The 15,609-nt window shown below is 36.9% G+C and overlaps 1 protein-coding gene across 4 annotated transcripts; it reads right to left on the reverse strand.

Annotated features, from left to right (window-relative positions):
• Nucleotides 1-4,116: 4,116 nt before the first annotated feature.
• bmi1a (bmi1 polycomb ring finger oncogene 1a) lies at nucleotides 4,117-15,395 on the reverse strand. Of its 4 annotated transcripts, none has more exons than XM_059972104.1 (11): nucleotides 15,263-15,392; nucleotides 11,953-12,152; nucleotides 10,545-10,686; nucleotides 10,308-10,404; nucleotides 9,006-9,061; nucleotides 8,865-8,915; nucleotides 8,111-8,219; nucleotides 7,980-8,025; nucleotides 7,676-7,774; nucleotides 6,734-6,814; nucleotides 4,117-6,653 (listed from the first exon to the last, which is right to left on the reverse strand). In XM_059972104.1, the coding sequence occupies exons 2-11, from the start codon at nucleotides 11,956-11,958 to the stop codon at nucleotides 6,327-6,329; spliced, it is 1,014 nt and encodes a 337-aa protein (XP_059828087.1). In that variant the 5' UTR covers nucleotides 11,959-12,152; nucleotides 15,263-15,392; the 3' UTR covers nucleotides 4,117-6,326. The 4 variants fall into 4 exon arrangements, with proteins under 4 accessions (XP_059828087.1, XP_059828086.1, XP_059828088.1 ...); XM_059972103.1 differs by lacking the exon at nucleotides 15,263-15,392 and adding an exon at nucleotides 14,865-15,218; XM_059972105.1 differs by lacking the exon at nucleotides 11,953-12,152 and having other exon boundaries at nucleotides 15,263-15,395.
• Between the last annotated feature and the right edge of the window lie 214 nt (nucleotides 15,396-15,609).

Consider the following 15,609-nt stretch of genomic DNA (forward strand, 5'->3'; position numbering starts at 1 on the left):
GGTTTGACCGTTGCCTTCTGCGCCGCAGGCAGCCAGTGCGCAGGCGCGCTGCGGCCCTTTCCGACGCGACTCCAGCGCCCGAGCCGGCCGAGGCGCCCGCCAAAAAATATCACGTGACGAGCGAGCGGCCGCTTTGCGGGTCGTAAAGAACGACCTTCCTTTGTCATTAAAAGAGAAGGAAACGTGTAGGTGAAAAGTTAGCCCGCCTGCTGACGGATTAAATGAACAATCCTGCGGGTTTATTTCATAGAAAGATAATGCAAACAGTTTGAAGGACCCTAGAGCAACTTAAAAAAGGCGACTGGTTCTAATTATATGAACATTGCTACAGCCTATTGACTTCCTATATCGATTTTCAACATCAATTACTTGCATGGCATTTAAATCAAGTCCTTTCTACTTAAAGATGTTCAACTGGAAAGTTGCTACTAAATGCCAAGGATACAAATAGCTGCCACTACCTGAAAACGTCTCACATAAACGATGATAGGTTATTAACGACCGTTCACTGAGCTCTGTACACATCAGAAAAAGAAACAGCTTGTTTGTAAGAAAAGGAAATCCGCTCGTTGAGCAAAGAGCTAAAAAAGTGCTTGCATGAGACGAGAACGTTACCCACTACTGATAACGGAAACAGGAAGCAGCTATCTGATTAAAACACTTACTTAAAATTTTGATGAATTATGTCTAAGGTACGCATATCATGCTTTATGTTTTTTGTTAGAATCTCAATAAAAACGAACTTGTCTTTTTTTTCCAGTTTACTTATGAAACCCTAACAAAAACAAAATCTCCAGCGTTATATAAAAGAGCTCTGCTCCCAGGTCTCTTCAAATGGAAGTACAAATAATACTCGATTTTCAAGTGGAGACTCCGTATCACAATTTTTATATACGTATAACATCACTGGCCGGACATTGTCGGCTCTGAAGGCACAGCAAAGTGATTATTTTTTTCACGAACATAGATGGCAACTAAATTTTATATGTACAGCTGGTTTTGAATGGTGCTCCGTCATGTCATGAAAGGTTTCAGGATATGGCGCCGAGTTTACACTTCAACCTCTGGCTTTTCCGCTGCGGTGAGCTGAAGAACCCGTGAGATAAGAACAACCTGTTGGACCGCACCTGCCCATTTCCTACTGCGCACCTAGAAGCCCCCGATAAATATATACACGTATTTCCCAAGGAAAATGCGTATCAACTACAACATTTACAAAATACAATAAATATGTTGATCTGCAATACAGGCACAGTCCTTTCCATCATCGAAGGCATCTTCAGGAAGTGTTGTCTCCAGAAGGCGCATCCATCATTAATAACCCTCACCATCGGGGTATTCCCTCTTCTCGTTACTACCATCAGGAAGGAAGTGCTGGAATCTGAAGACCCATACTCAACGATTTAGGGACAGCCTCTTCCCCTCCGTCATCAGATTTCTTAACGGTCCGTTTCCACTACCTTGTTTTCCCATTTTGTTTATTTTTGTAATTTATAACATCTTGTTTTGGCATTGTACTGCTGCCGCAAAGCAGAAAATTCACGCCGTGCATCTGATTCTGGAAGCTGATTGGCACGGTGTCCAACTGTTATAGGTTTGAGGATGACTTTGATTAATTCTGCCCAACTTCCTTTGCTGAGAAAATCCGTGTCCTTTCGTGGCTCGCGTGCTCCTCTCCACCTTCAGATTCAGGTCCGACTATTGACCCTGTCTTCCAATTTACCCATCAATTTATACAAGAATGAACACAGTATATTAAATCCATTCAGCTATGTCAAAAGACCGTGAAGATGGAATAAACTTGATACACTGCCACAACGTTGGTAGGAATTACTTTTTTTAAAAGTAGAAAGTAAATTATTTCATAATATGTTCTAATACGTGTTGAACTTGAAAAACAAGTACAGGGAGCTCTAATTGCGATACCAATAACTTCCATACGTGAAATGTGATCTATATTCTCCTTAATATCAACTCAAATCTTATTGATTTGCGTTTGCTTGATCCTCAAGGGCCCTAATCAATCTGTAGGTAAGATACTGTTACCGCGATAATTCAAATAATTGTGATTTGTGTTTCCTTTACCGAGACATCACTCATCTTTCATTCAAATCCGACGCATTATATTCCCCCTGTGAATAAAGTTAAAGGATTTTTAGCGACTTATTGAGAAATAAATTGTAAAAGTACATGATGTATAACTTCCAATTGGCTGCTGGATACTAAAACAATTTCAACTCCAGTCGTTACATTAATTTGATTTTTGTGGACAGTTCTTCAAATTTTCTTAGTGTAAAAGAATTATGAATTGGCACAACTTATGTTTAGGAGATAGTTTTTTTTGTACTATTGTGTAATTGAAATGACCTTTGAAACGTTAAAGGTAATTCATAAAGCAACAAAAGTATTGTTTTTAAAAAAAAGTCCAGTGTGAGAGACTTCTATGCCTTTAAAATATCAGGCTGGTAATCCAAAGGCTGGATAAATTATTAATAGAAGAGTTCAGATCTCGTCGACGCCATTCAGGAATATATATGAGGCTAATTCAGGATAGTTAAAGATAATTAAAAAAAATCTTCTTTATCATGACACCACCTGGTGATAGCAACGTTCACATCTAACTCACAGATGTCTTCATAGGGAAAACATTTCTCCTTTTTACTTGATCTGGCTTACATTTGACTCCAGATGCACTTGATTCTTAAGATGAGTGATTCTTAACCTTTGAGCAAACCATTTGGCACAACTGCATTTAAGGATTAGCGTTAATTGCTGATCTTGTCGGTAAATGGGAAGAAAACCCCAAAAAAATACATTTTTGGGACAGTTATGTAATACCCGCAATAACTCAACCTCTACATTAGTAATCAATATCAAAATCGACATTAGGGTGTTTTATTCATATATTGTTCGCTCACAGATTGAACATCTTATTGACAACTGTTTTCAATTGTGGGTGTCAGAGTAATGAAAGAGATTTGATTAACCATTTAAGTATCGAATGTTAGATTATGCTATTTGTTGAATTTCTCGGGGTGAAAATTGGCATCGATAAATCTGCCTTGTACGAGCCATTTAAAAAAAATTGTTAACCAAGGAAGAAACTCCATAAGGTAAAGGATTCATGTTTATCTTATTTCACCAACTTCGGAAACACAATCATTCACATGGAGATGAAAGTAATAATGCGATCGAATTTATAATACATTCTTTTCATTAGATGACTCATACAGGATGCAGATAACATATTTTAGAAACTTTTGAAATATTTTAGAGAGGGATGTGGGTAAAATTTAAGGTTCAGAAGGTCTTTGTAGAATTTTTTTTTTCATTTTCTCTGTATTGCAATGTCAGGTAGAGTTGGTGCTTATAGTACGCCACCGGGGAGGTGGTAACAGCAGATACGACACATTGAAGAGGCACTTAGACACATAAGCAGTCAGTGAATAGGGTGAGATTGACGTCTGCAGGTAGGTAGAACCGGCATCATCGTCGGCGCACACTTGTTGGGCCACAGGGCCTGTTCTTCTGTCGTGCTGTCCAACGTTTATTTAAAAGGAAGCTTTTTGTATCATGAATGGGAAAATCCATTTGGTAGGGTGCAAGGGGAGTTGTCGGGGTTATTGAAGATATTGCTAGCTTCAGAGCTGACAGCATGTATTCCCATAGTGCAGCTCAACTTCTGAACATTTTCTTTTGGCAATCTAGACCTTGCTGATTTCGATTAGACTAAACTACCATTTTGCTGACACCTCGCCTCCCAACAAATCAACATGTGAGCGTTGTTATAAGACTATATATACCCAGAGACTGCTAAATCGGTTAGATATCAATGTATACAATTGTATCCTCACCTTATTGCATACTTTCTACGTTGTTAGAGTCAACGCTAAATTTTCATGCCTCTTCTTTCCTTTGGTAAAATTATACCATCAATATTCTTTACTACGTAATGCTAATTTGTAGAATTCACTCATTGCTTTCTGTCACTTGCACAGCATTAGAAATGCTCACATGCAGTTTCCTAAAGTATTAATTAGATGAAAGAGCGCTAAATGAGATGTTTCCGCAAACACTAGTATTTTCGGAAGAAATAGGCAAAGTAAATACTAAGAGGAAATTCAAAATCATTAACTTTAATAGACTTTTAATAAAATTAAAGCACGAGTTGCATTGTGCTTTTTTCAATTTAGGATAAAATATCCGACTTGGGTACAGCATCAACGAAAGTAGAACAACGCCAAAACACAAGACAACAACACTGTCACGTGCTTTCCACACAGAGAATTGGACCACCTTGAGGAGAAATGATCATCAAGAGTCTGGCGAGGTAAGTGTATACTGCCGACCATGATGAAAGGGAGGTTATCTTGCTCGACTATATATTGGTTGCAGGTAGACTTGGGTAGGTGAACGGATGGGCAGCATTATGCATTTAAGACAGGATTTAATTCCCCATTATTTCTTAAATACCGTTTGCTTACAGAGTTTAAAACTAAAACGTCTTTTAAATCAATGCTGTTCTTGTGGATTCAGTTCACTCATCATCTCAAATGTCTTTCTTTAAAGATGACATTTAGAAAGTCACTTTAGATGTGTTACATACAAACCTACAAAAAATGTCATGAATACAAAATCAGCTGAAGCTTTCATTTCCCATCATTAATTAATATTGTTATAACAGGCCACTCGGTCATTTGGTTTAAACATATCATGACAGAAACAATTAGAGATGAGATTTTTGCAAGAAAATTATGCAATTATAAGCAGTGTGATAGTTGTCTTACCAGCTATTGGTAACTCTATATCAGAACATTACTCTTTACATGGTTATATCTATTATGAAGGCAACCATCTTTTAAATTACCTGAAACATTATTGAAGTGCCTAGTGTTGATTGCTCTGTGATGGACCAAATTAAGTTGAGTTTTGGAGATTTAATTTTTAAAGACTTGAGAATGGAAATATTTTTAAACAATTCTATTTCTAATTTTTAATCACTATAATAAAACCAACAGTCACCATGTATTTTCAAATTGCATTATTGGAATTTAAAAAATCTTGATCTATTCTTACATTTTTAGACTCCTCCCCAGCACTGCACACTGGCATGGGTGGGATAGATACCAGGCTAATGCTGAACAATGACATTATTTATAGAGGAAAAAAAACATTGCAAACAAGTAACATTATTTTTAAAAATGTAGTTTGACGTACATTTAATTGTCAATGAACAAGATAACCTCTGTCAAATGTTAAAAAGTTGTCAATACTATTTTGGACAGGAGGTTCAATTTAAATGAAAACAATTGAAATGAACATTTCAAGCAAAACATTTCTATATACCTTAATACACGTTATTCATTTGTGGTAATATACAGGGGCAAGATATTCAGAAATGATTATCTGAATTGTCAAAGGTAGTATGTGCTAATAAAGAGTATGATGAATATATTGGATGTTTGGCAACCATATGTACATACTATACCTTTGAATTCATTCAGCATCTTTTAAGATCTGGGAAATTAATTAGTCAATAGAATCACAAAGTATAGTAAATATTATTATTCTACAGACAATTCACTTAGTCCATCCCACTTTAAGTATAAAATTATTTATAATTAAAACAATTTTATTCTGACTTGATCGATTCAGTACTTTCTTGTAGTACATATACTAAATGCTGCAGGAGAAAACATTTAACAACCAAAGATGTCAACATCTATTTTCAGTCATTTTTCACAGTGAAATGGCTACAAAGGATACATCTTTCTATGCTTCATTCCTCTTAAAATTCATTTTCAGTGTGTATCTTTGTGAAAAATCACTATCCTTCTATATTTAATCTGTACAGCCAATATCACAATGCCTATTTTTGGCAAAATTAAAAGTATGTTGATATACAGTTATAGTAAACTTCAATGTAATTAAACTATACAAATTATCTTCCAGCGCTTACATCTTTACAATAGAATCCCATCCAGTTTTCCTTCCTTCATTTTCCACTTTAAGAATATAGTCTTCTTTGCAGTTAATTAAATCCAATGCCAATGTGAGTAAATATCCTCAAAATGTGTAAAGTACATTTCAGTGACATGGATCCATTGCCAATATGCATCTCAGAATTTGGAAAGCTGTCTTGCAGAAAGGGACTGTCAAAACCATTTGTAGTAAAGCCACATATTTTTGTTCTGAACCAGATATCCACTCACTTCAAAACAGTGGTATTAATGATGGTCACAATGCTAAGCATTTCTATATATTGTTGCACGGTATGAACTGGTCTTCATTCATGTATCCTAGTTCTACCTTGTTGATGAATATTGTCAGCCTGATGATGCTGAAGAGCCATTGACAGATGATTTCCGTGGCCTGTTTTTGCTGAATGGGATTTGATGGTTGGTATTGGGATTGGAGGAGCCATTCATAGTTGTAGATATATGAGGGAAATGTGGATGTGGAGACTGCCCTGGAGTACAAGGACTGGGCAGTGATGATGATGTAGATGGTGCAGCAGATGGGCTATTAGCCTTGTCACTACCAGAGTCACTTTCTAAATCTCCACTGGTGTTATTTAATCCATCTTGTTGATGTCCAATCTTAATTCTTTTGCATGTTGGCCTCACTCGGTATTTTAAAGGAAGTGGTCCATTCTGAAATAAAATTAAAAATACATCAGCAAAGATTAAATTTCAAGGATTAAATTTTCTCTGACAATTGAATGTTGACTTACCCTCCTCCATGTGTAAATATAAGCAATATCCATAAGAGTATAATAATCCTTCAATGGTTCATCTTCATACATAACATCAATCTAAGGTGAATAGAGTAAAAATGTCTATATTAGAATTGATGCTTCTTACCAATTTCTTTCTTTGATCATTATAAAATTTGATGTCCTGGTAATTTTACACAACAGACTAACACTGTTAAGAATGAAGCAAGTACACACATTTTTCTAACAAGTATATGCATTCACATTACACCAGAATTTATAGTCTTATATGGTTAAGATGTAGGAAATCACAAAATTCTCAAAACCAAAATAGATTTTCAAAAACATTACGTAACCATGACTATACTTTGACATCTGAAAATGTTTTAAACTTGCCTTTCTGTCATGAATAATTTATTTACCAGATTCAATAAAGTGAGAAATGTATCAATTTGACAACCTCCAAATAACTACTGACCACTTGTCCATCCATCAAATCTATTATTATTACATCAAATCCTTTGTGATTGGTAAAAACTACCTCAATCAACACCATGGTTGTACTCAAGTTTATATCCATTAAAATTGGATGGTAACATTTTGAAAATATCTCCAACAACATCCTGACTTACAATTTATTCAAATAAAAACAGTTTCAGCAATGATTTCACAATACCATTTTAGATATAGAAATAAAGTTCAGCCAATTCAAAACTGTACATCTGTCTCTAAATCTCTTCATAAAGAATATTTAGGATGAAGCATTAATATTTAGTTATATTCTGTCAGAAGTTGAACCCACAGCATTTCAAACAAAGCCAGAAATAGTCTATAGGAATAAAAACTTTGAAGATTATTTTTCATGTTAAAATATAACATCCTATTTTATTTGCACTTTCAGCCCTATCTCTTAGAAATCACCATTCCTCTGTACATTTAGTGAATTATTGTTCAATGTACCTGGAAGGTATGGGGAATGTCCATTTTACTCCTTAGAAATTTCCTTAAATGCATTACAGTCATGGCTGCTGGGCAACGCAAATATCTTTTGTCATTCATCTAGTAAGAAAGGAGAAAATGAAGTTTGAGGTAGAAGGTATTGTATCTATAACAATGAAATTACTACAAAATTAAATAGCATGAACCTTCATTACATAAAAATGGCCATCTTAAAGATATTAACTTCTCTGTTTATCTTGCTTAACATAAGTCAAAATTGAAAATGTTGGTGGAAAACTAATACATTTAAACACTCCTACATTACCTCATCTTTAGTTTTCTCTTTTTCTGCAGATCCTTTTCGTTCAGTTCTGTTACACAAGAGTGTCAATTTAGTACAGAGAAATCCAAAACTATGAAAAGTAAATGATGCACTATTTCTATTACAGTACTTACTTATTTTGTTCATAGAATTCTATTGACAAACTAATGATTTCATCATCTGTTATAATCCTCTTTTCTTCTTCGGTAACTTCTCCCCTGTCTTCATTAGAGCCATTTGCTGCTGTACAATTTAGAATAATAAAGGAGTGATTTCAGACTTCAGCATGTACTTACCATCGATCAAACAATGCTTCTGTATTAATTAGAAATCATGCCTGTGGTCCATATTTCAAATATTTTCTGTTTTAAGAGTCATAGAACACTACAGCACAGAAACAGGCTCTTCAGCCCATATAATCTGCATTGAACTAATAGAAGATAGGTAGCATGTTTTTATGTTTAATGCAAATGAGTAAATGTCACATGGTAAAATAAATTACTCTATTAGTAAAAGAAAATGTTAATTTGCTCATAACAACAATTATGGTCTCAACTCTTTAGTAACAGCATACAATTAGTCCCTTATCTCTAGTTCAAAAGATGATTGAAGGATCAGCAGAATATCCATTCTAACTCTAAACATGCTGCTGTTTCATTATACATTGACTTTTGAAACTGTTGGCAATAACTATACACCAAGCTTTAAAAATAACAAAATGTTCTCATGCATCAAATGCACTGCTCTAATACCCACAGAAATCTTTAAAAAGTATAACTATTATTTTGTGAAATACAGAATATTCTGAATGATGTGTTTTGTCAAAAGTTTCTAATCTAAGTTTGATTTTTAAAAGAAGATAAATATACTTTAGCAACACATTGTTACCGTCAGCAGAGGGATGAGCTGCATAGTAGTCCCTTCTACGTTTCATTTCATCTAAAAAGACAGAAGCGATTAGTTGCCCAGCTGACAAAAACAAACTCAATTCACATGTAAAGTCACCTTATATCCAGATTTCTAACTCACCTTTGAAAAGGCCAGGAACTAATTTATACACAATATCTTGTAAAGTCTTGTCAGACCTAAAGATAATTCAAATATGATAGTTATATTGTACAATAGGACATAGATATTTTATTCAGCATATAAATTTATCCATATTGCATTGTCAATATTGTGTGCAACTGAAAAAGAACTATTGATGGCACTAATTTCTTGGAATGCCAAATATTCATCCACTTCATTTGAACATCCCAGTGTTCCACAATGTAAGTTATTTTTCATATTTTTGCTCTGTATTTGGTACATTAGAAAATATCACATAAATCGAGATACATAATCTTAAATAAAGTACATTCTGCTGATTTTAAAGATGTTCAACAAGAACTTTCAATATGGTTTTTTCATTTGGTAGTTAATTCCTAGTATAAGTACTACCCAACAGAATGAGAAACAGACCTGATATTTCAATAATTTAAATGTTTGCATTGAAAATTGCAATGGAACTTGTGCAGATCAGAAAAACATTGGTCTTGCATCTTTCTTGCTCATTTATACATAATATTATGCAGTTTGTAACAATTGAATACAACATTCTTTAAGTTTACTATAGGAACTTTCCCCACTATTTAATAAATACTGCATAATAATTTAAGTGAAATATGTTTAGCATGGTTTTGTTTAAACTTTCCAAGAACTCGCTAAATCACATGGTTCCTTGATAATATTCACAGAAACTGAAAGTTTTTTTTAAATAAAGTAATTTAAGTAAATAAATCTAGCTGGTTGTGAAATTTTAGTAGAATATGGGCACCTAACAAAATAGGCAGAAAGTTTATTCAGTTAACAATGGAAACACTTTGAACTATCAGATAAAATAGCTTACATTTCCAATTTCAGTTTATGGTAGAAACATTCCTTTATTGGTAGAAGTTACCTACAATTTCAAGTATAATACTTATTAATAGTATCAAAGATTATTGGTCTCAGTTCTTGGACCTATTTTGTTTATTTTTTACCCAAGCAGAAAATGAAAACAACACATTCATTATTCAATTATTGTCAGTTAATTTTAAATGAGTTGTTTTTAAGCACAAAAAATTACCATTTCCCTAGATTCCAGTGCACAAAATATCTATATCAAATGGGCAAAACAATCATAGAATAAACACATAAAAGGTGTTCTTTCCAACTAATAGGCAACTAATCTCTGATTTTTATCAATTTAACTGGTATGTCATATTCGTAGAGCACAATTGCTCAGTTACCCTTCTCAAACACATACATTTAACGACGTTTCATGATCAGAACAGGTACTCGAATACACACCTAATGTTAAGAAGGGGCCTCGTTTTGTGTACTTGTACATCGCAAATAGGACAGTACTTGCTCGTTTCCAAGTAACGAACAATGCAGGTTTTGCAAACTGTAATTAAAAAAGTATTTGCAATATTAGCTTAGATTACAAGAAATGTTAGGTTTGTTGAAATATACTAACTCATGCGGTACTTTTTTTCATTTCTAACGTATACAATCTTCAGTACTAGAGCACGTCAAAATACTCACATGAATGTAGACACTCAATGATGGTTGTTGCATCTATGAAGTATCCTCCACACAACACACACATCAAGTGGGGATTCAGTTCTGTTATTTTGATTCGTGTTGTACGGTGCATTTTTGGACTAAAATGGCCACGTTCTGAAAGCTGAACAGAAACATAACTCATATAAACACATTTTTAAAATAATAAAATCTCAATCCATATTAAAGATACTGTCTTGATATTATTGGATTTGAACCGCTTTCTAAGTCAAATAAAGCAGCTGCCAGACTGGATAAGAGCAATATGCAAACATTGGAAGTCACAATTGATCAGAAAATTATGATTTGTGAAATCACGTTAGCTTAAATGATAGCGAAGTATCAGAATATTCACAGTCTGGCATTTTGCTTCCTTAGGCTGACCTATTCTTAATTGGAAAAATAGTAAAAACAAAACACATTGTAGAATTATTAATACACCAAAAGCTGAAGTAGCTTTGAATGAAATACTCTCAAGCTGAAGTTCAAACCCTGCAGCACAGGCCAAGAAGGTCCCGATTAATAGGAGGAGGTCAATTGAGAAAGACCTACTGCGTCGTTCTCTTCATCAAAAAGACTTTATGATCTAATACACGCAACCATTCCGACGCCCTAACGGCGATTATTACATTAAAAACAGCCACAAAGCAACCACACGCAGGTATACAACAATGAATTATGAACAATACACTTAATCATTCTTATTGCCTTTGTTTCCTTCGTGTTTAAGGATAAACCCCCCCTCATTTTCTAGACTTTGCTATCACATTCGAGTGTACCAAAACACATTTCTTTTCATGAAATCTGCATGCCTTTGGGCTCATTTCGCGGTTTCAAGTCGTGTCGGCATCGATGAAAATTCGCAGTAAGACAAAGCAACTATTTAAGTAGCAAAACACGTTTGTATTACAGGGATCATTGCAGCTGGATTCGCAATCAGACGTTTACTGCTTGACATTAAACCAACGATACTCCAGCACCGCGTAAAGCGAAACAGGAAGAATTGTGTTCTATAAAGCCATTTCCGGCAATTACATGTTCGTTGGAAATATTTTAATGAACATCGCGGTGCTATATTAACAATGTTATGCATATTACCAAAGCCAATCCGTTACAAATGTAATAAATAAAATAATGCTCGTGTACAACACGGGGACCATTCTTGGTGATCAAAAAGGCAAATTGACGTCTGCTGGTGCCCATACTCGGCAATTCTTGCAGTTACTATAGCAACTTGGGTTATACTTGGCATTTCGCCAAAGGACCGAAAATAGAGCGAGCTTCTGCAGGGGAGACCACGGCGATCACGTGGAAATATCGCACATTTGAAACCTACAACTTAAATCGGAACCGGAGGACAATCCGAGCAATCTAAACATGCAAATCTCACCGCCATTTCAAATGAGCCCCAACACAGCGCACATCATCGGTTTTTTTTGGCTCTCCTTGAGATAGTCTCCACGTCGACACTAGCTTTAAGTAGTGGCTTTTGTGATCGCACGATTTTCTTCTGTAAACGCCTCTCTCCTTTTCAGAGCAGCTAATGGGAAGCTGCGGTTCCCAACAGAGGATCACTTTGATAGAGCACGCCTATTGATTAATAATTAATTAATGTTATCCGAAAACAAGAATTATTAAGGATTCAATGCGTCGCATAACTTTTGGAGGACATTTGGCCCTCTGCAAATGTTAAAAAAAAACAGTTCCATTTTCTTAAGAAACCAGCAAGAAACGAACAACATGCAAATAACTGTGACGCAAAATATTCAGAACCAACCAGGGCAAATAAACGCCAGACACCAGCAGACAGATGAAAAAAGTAATTAATTGTCCCACTTATTTATTATTCCTACCACACGATATGAACTTAAGATTAATACATTCATAGCAGTTTTATATATTAGATTTAATAAATTTTAACCACAGCGCCGACCCGCGACGTTTCGAAGTAATCAAACTACAACATCAGGATATAAACAATCAGCATTTCTATTTTTTGTGTATGGCATTTGGCGTTGAAATATAAACGTTATACAGATTCCAGTGGAATCCCTTTCATTATCCTACCAGACAGTCTTACACAACAAACAGAACTCAATGGCATCTCCGTTAGTTTACTGAGAATAATCGTTGTATGAAGATAGTCTGACGCCGCTCACGTTTCGAACGGCATAAAAAAATACTCGTTCTTTCAATGACTTGGAAGTCATACAGTTCCCTGCGCACGTATCTATTCGTAGCCGCAAATGAATACTTAGCGACATCTCACTACCAAGTGTCATAAGATCCTTTCGGCGAAAGAGCGAGAGAAAAACAAAATAAAAACAAACCACGTGTTTCATAACGCCCCGCTCTCAACATCAAACCCGGAATCTGTCCCTCTTATCAACGTGAGATCAATTGAACGGCTGGGGATATAGCTGATCAATAGATTAACCACTTCGTCAGTGAAAACCTCATCAAGGATAGACAACCCAAAGCATAAATATAACCATGTAAACACACGTGTTTTATATCACATACCCGTGGGCTTCCGTTTATGCCGGGTAATTCATTTCAGCTGTGGGACTTTGTGTCTCTCTGATTTATATTTTAAGCCCAACGTTTTTTTTATTAACAGCAAGGTAAACAATTAGCCTTAAGACATGTACACACACCAATTCCAAGCAACAAAGAATTCTATTTTATATCTGAGTACAATGCGAAAATAAACAATGTACATGCCATTGAGGCATGGATCTTGAAGACACGGTGTAAGAGAATCTCTCTCTCAACACTGCATACCCTCTTCTAGTATATCCAATAGAAACAATGACCAGGATGTCGAAGACCAAGATTGAGGTTTAAGCATGGAGGTACACTATAAAATCAAACGTTCTTCACAACAAACAAAAGCAGAGCAGCCGCAATCATAACACTCCCTATACAGAAACGTATTTTTGAAAGCAACAATCAAACTAAACTACAGTGCAAACAAAATTCAGGTCATTTACTGAAACAGAATTTTCTACTGCTGAAACCAAATGAACAGACACAGGGAATATTGCAATTTGGTTTTCTTCAATGATCTCCCTGAGCAACCATTCAATAAAAAAAAGAAACAAAGATTGTTTATCTAAATGGAGCTCTCAGCGGCTCTCACATTCCTGTTCTCAGCGTACTTTCTCAAGTGCATCGCAGAAATCACCATTCCTCAATTTTAGCAGAAGCATCGCGTTTGGAGACCCTATTCGGGGCGTAATTGTGCAACTTCTCATCCTTTGCAATCACTGCTTGCTCGGAATAAACCAGAAAAGATTTGGTTCCAAGGCAATCAGTGGCTCCCTGCTCAGCATACATTCAGTGTCCACACCAGCAAAGCATAACCAGATTGTATATCAGTTCTACCCAGCTACCCCCACCCCTTCCCGATACCAGCACCACCACCATCGCCATCAACAACACAAGACCAGGACTGAACACGCTGCCAACGTGTTCTCGGAAAGCACTAATAAATCTAACTGGACAAAAAGGGGAAAACACTGACTCCCACTCATTCCAGATCCAGCAGACCTCGTGCTCTCTCTGGAAATAACCGCTGTCAATCTGATACAGGTCTGATCACCAATTAAAATATAAAATGTCAATAAACACGAATGAAACGAACCGCTTGGCACCCCAATAGTCGGTCCCGACAAAACTTTAAGGGATTCACGTTTGTTTATTTGCTCCTAACACTACAAGAACTGTACGGGAATACGAGAGGGCACCGCCACCAACCGCCATGTTTACCGTCAAAATCCAAAGTACTCTTAAGAAGTTAAGTTCAGAAAACACACCACACTCTACTTGTCACCCAAACAGTCATGCAAGCACGTTCTCTATCCTGTACGGATCCCAACTCTATAAAATCGTTTCATTAGGTTGCCTGTTTGATGTCAAAACTTGCATTTATATCTGAGGTGAGTAATGACGCTTCGACGGCACAGCAGCAAATTTCCACCATGGGTAGATTTCAAAGAAATCTAAGTAAAAATCCGCCACAGTTCAAACCTCCCAACTTGCAAGGATCGAAAGTATAAATATTATTCTCTCGATACAAACGAGCAGGACAACTGTAAGCACAACCACCGCGGAGAATCGAACAAAAAAATTCCAAAAGTGCATAACGAAACTGAGAGGAAATAAGGACGGCGAATAGACGCCGAGTTGCTGTCAGCCTTAAGAGCGAGAGAGGAGGGAGCGAGAGAGAAAGAGAGAGAGGGGCAGCGCCGGGTGCACTTCCAGCTGCGAAATCGGCCTCAAACCGTGGGCAGAATGTACCTGGGAGATCTTTCTTAGACACTGCAGCCTTGGAGACACCATGCCCCGGGCACGCCGACTCCGGGCCACAGCGTGCACCCCGCAGAAAACAATGAAAGTTGTAGATCAGGAGGAAAAAATGAACAGCAGCCAAGCGGCCATCTTGCATGAACTGCAGACGCTGTCAATTGCAATCGCAGAGGCTGCAGCTTAGAGAGAGAGAGTGAGAGAGGGAGGGAGGGAGGGAGGGGGAGAGAAGGAGAGAGAGAGAGAGAGAGAGAAAGAGAGACAGGGGGAGAGAGAAGAGGGAGAGAGCGAGCGAGAAAATAACATTCGTTAAACGTCTGCCCTACAACGCTCGCAACCACACTGGCAGGGCGCAATCCGTACTCTTGCAATATTTATTCAGTCGATTCTACCTGATTCCGAGGCAGCGAGGCGGCTGGGCTGTTCCCGGTTGTAGAAGTTGGGAAAAAAATACCCCCGAAGCCCAGTGATGGGTGCCGTGAAACTGACACCGTCCCCAAAATGGCTCGAGTTCGACCGCCCCAATCCGTCACGTGGTCTCATTCCTTAAGGGTGGCCTGGGAATTAGAGTCGGTGTAATCAGAGCCGACCCCCTCCCCTCCCCCGCCTCCACGCACCGCCCTCACCACCCATCTACCCCTAAAAGAAACCACTAAATAATACACCCTTTACCGGCTTCGCACATCAGCTCCAGCTCAAGCGGCATTCGACCAATATCAACACGCTTTAAAAATCTATA

Source organism: Hypanus sabinus, chromosome 6 (genome assembly GCF_030144855.1).
Source record: "Hypanus sabinus isolate sHypSab1 chromosome 6, sHypSab1.hap1, whole genome shotgun sequence".
Lineage (NCBI taxonomy): Eukaryota > Metazoa > Chordata > Chondrichthyes > Myliobatiformes > Dasyatidae > Hypanus > Hypanus sabinus.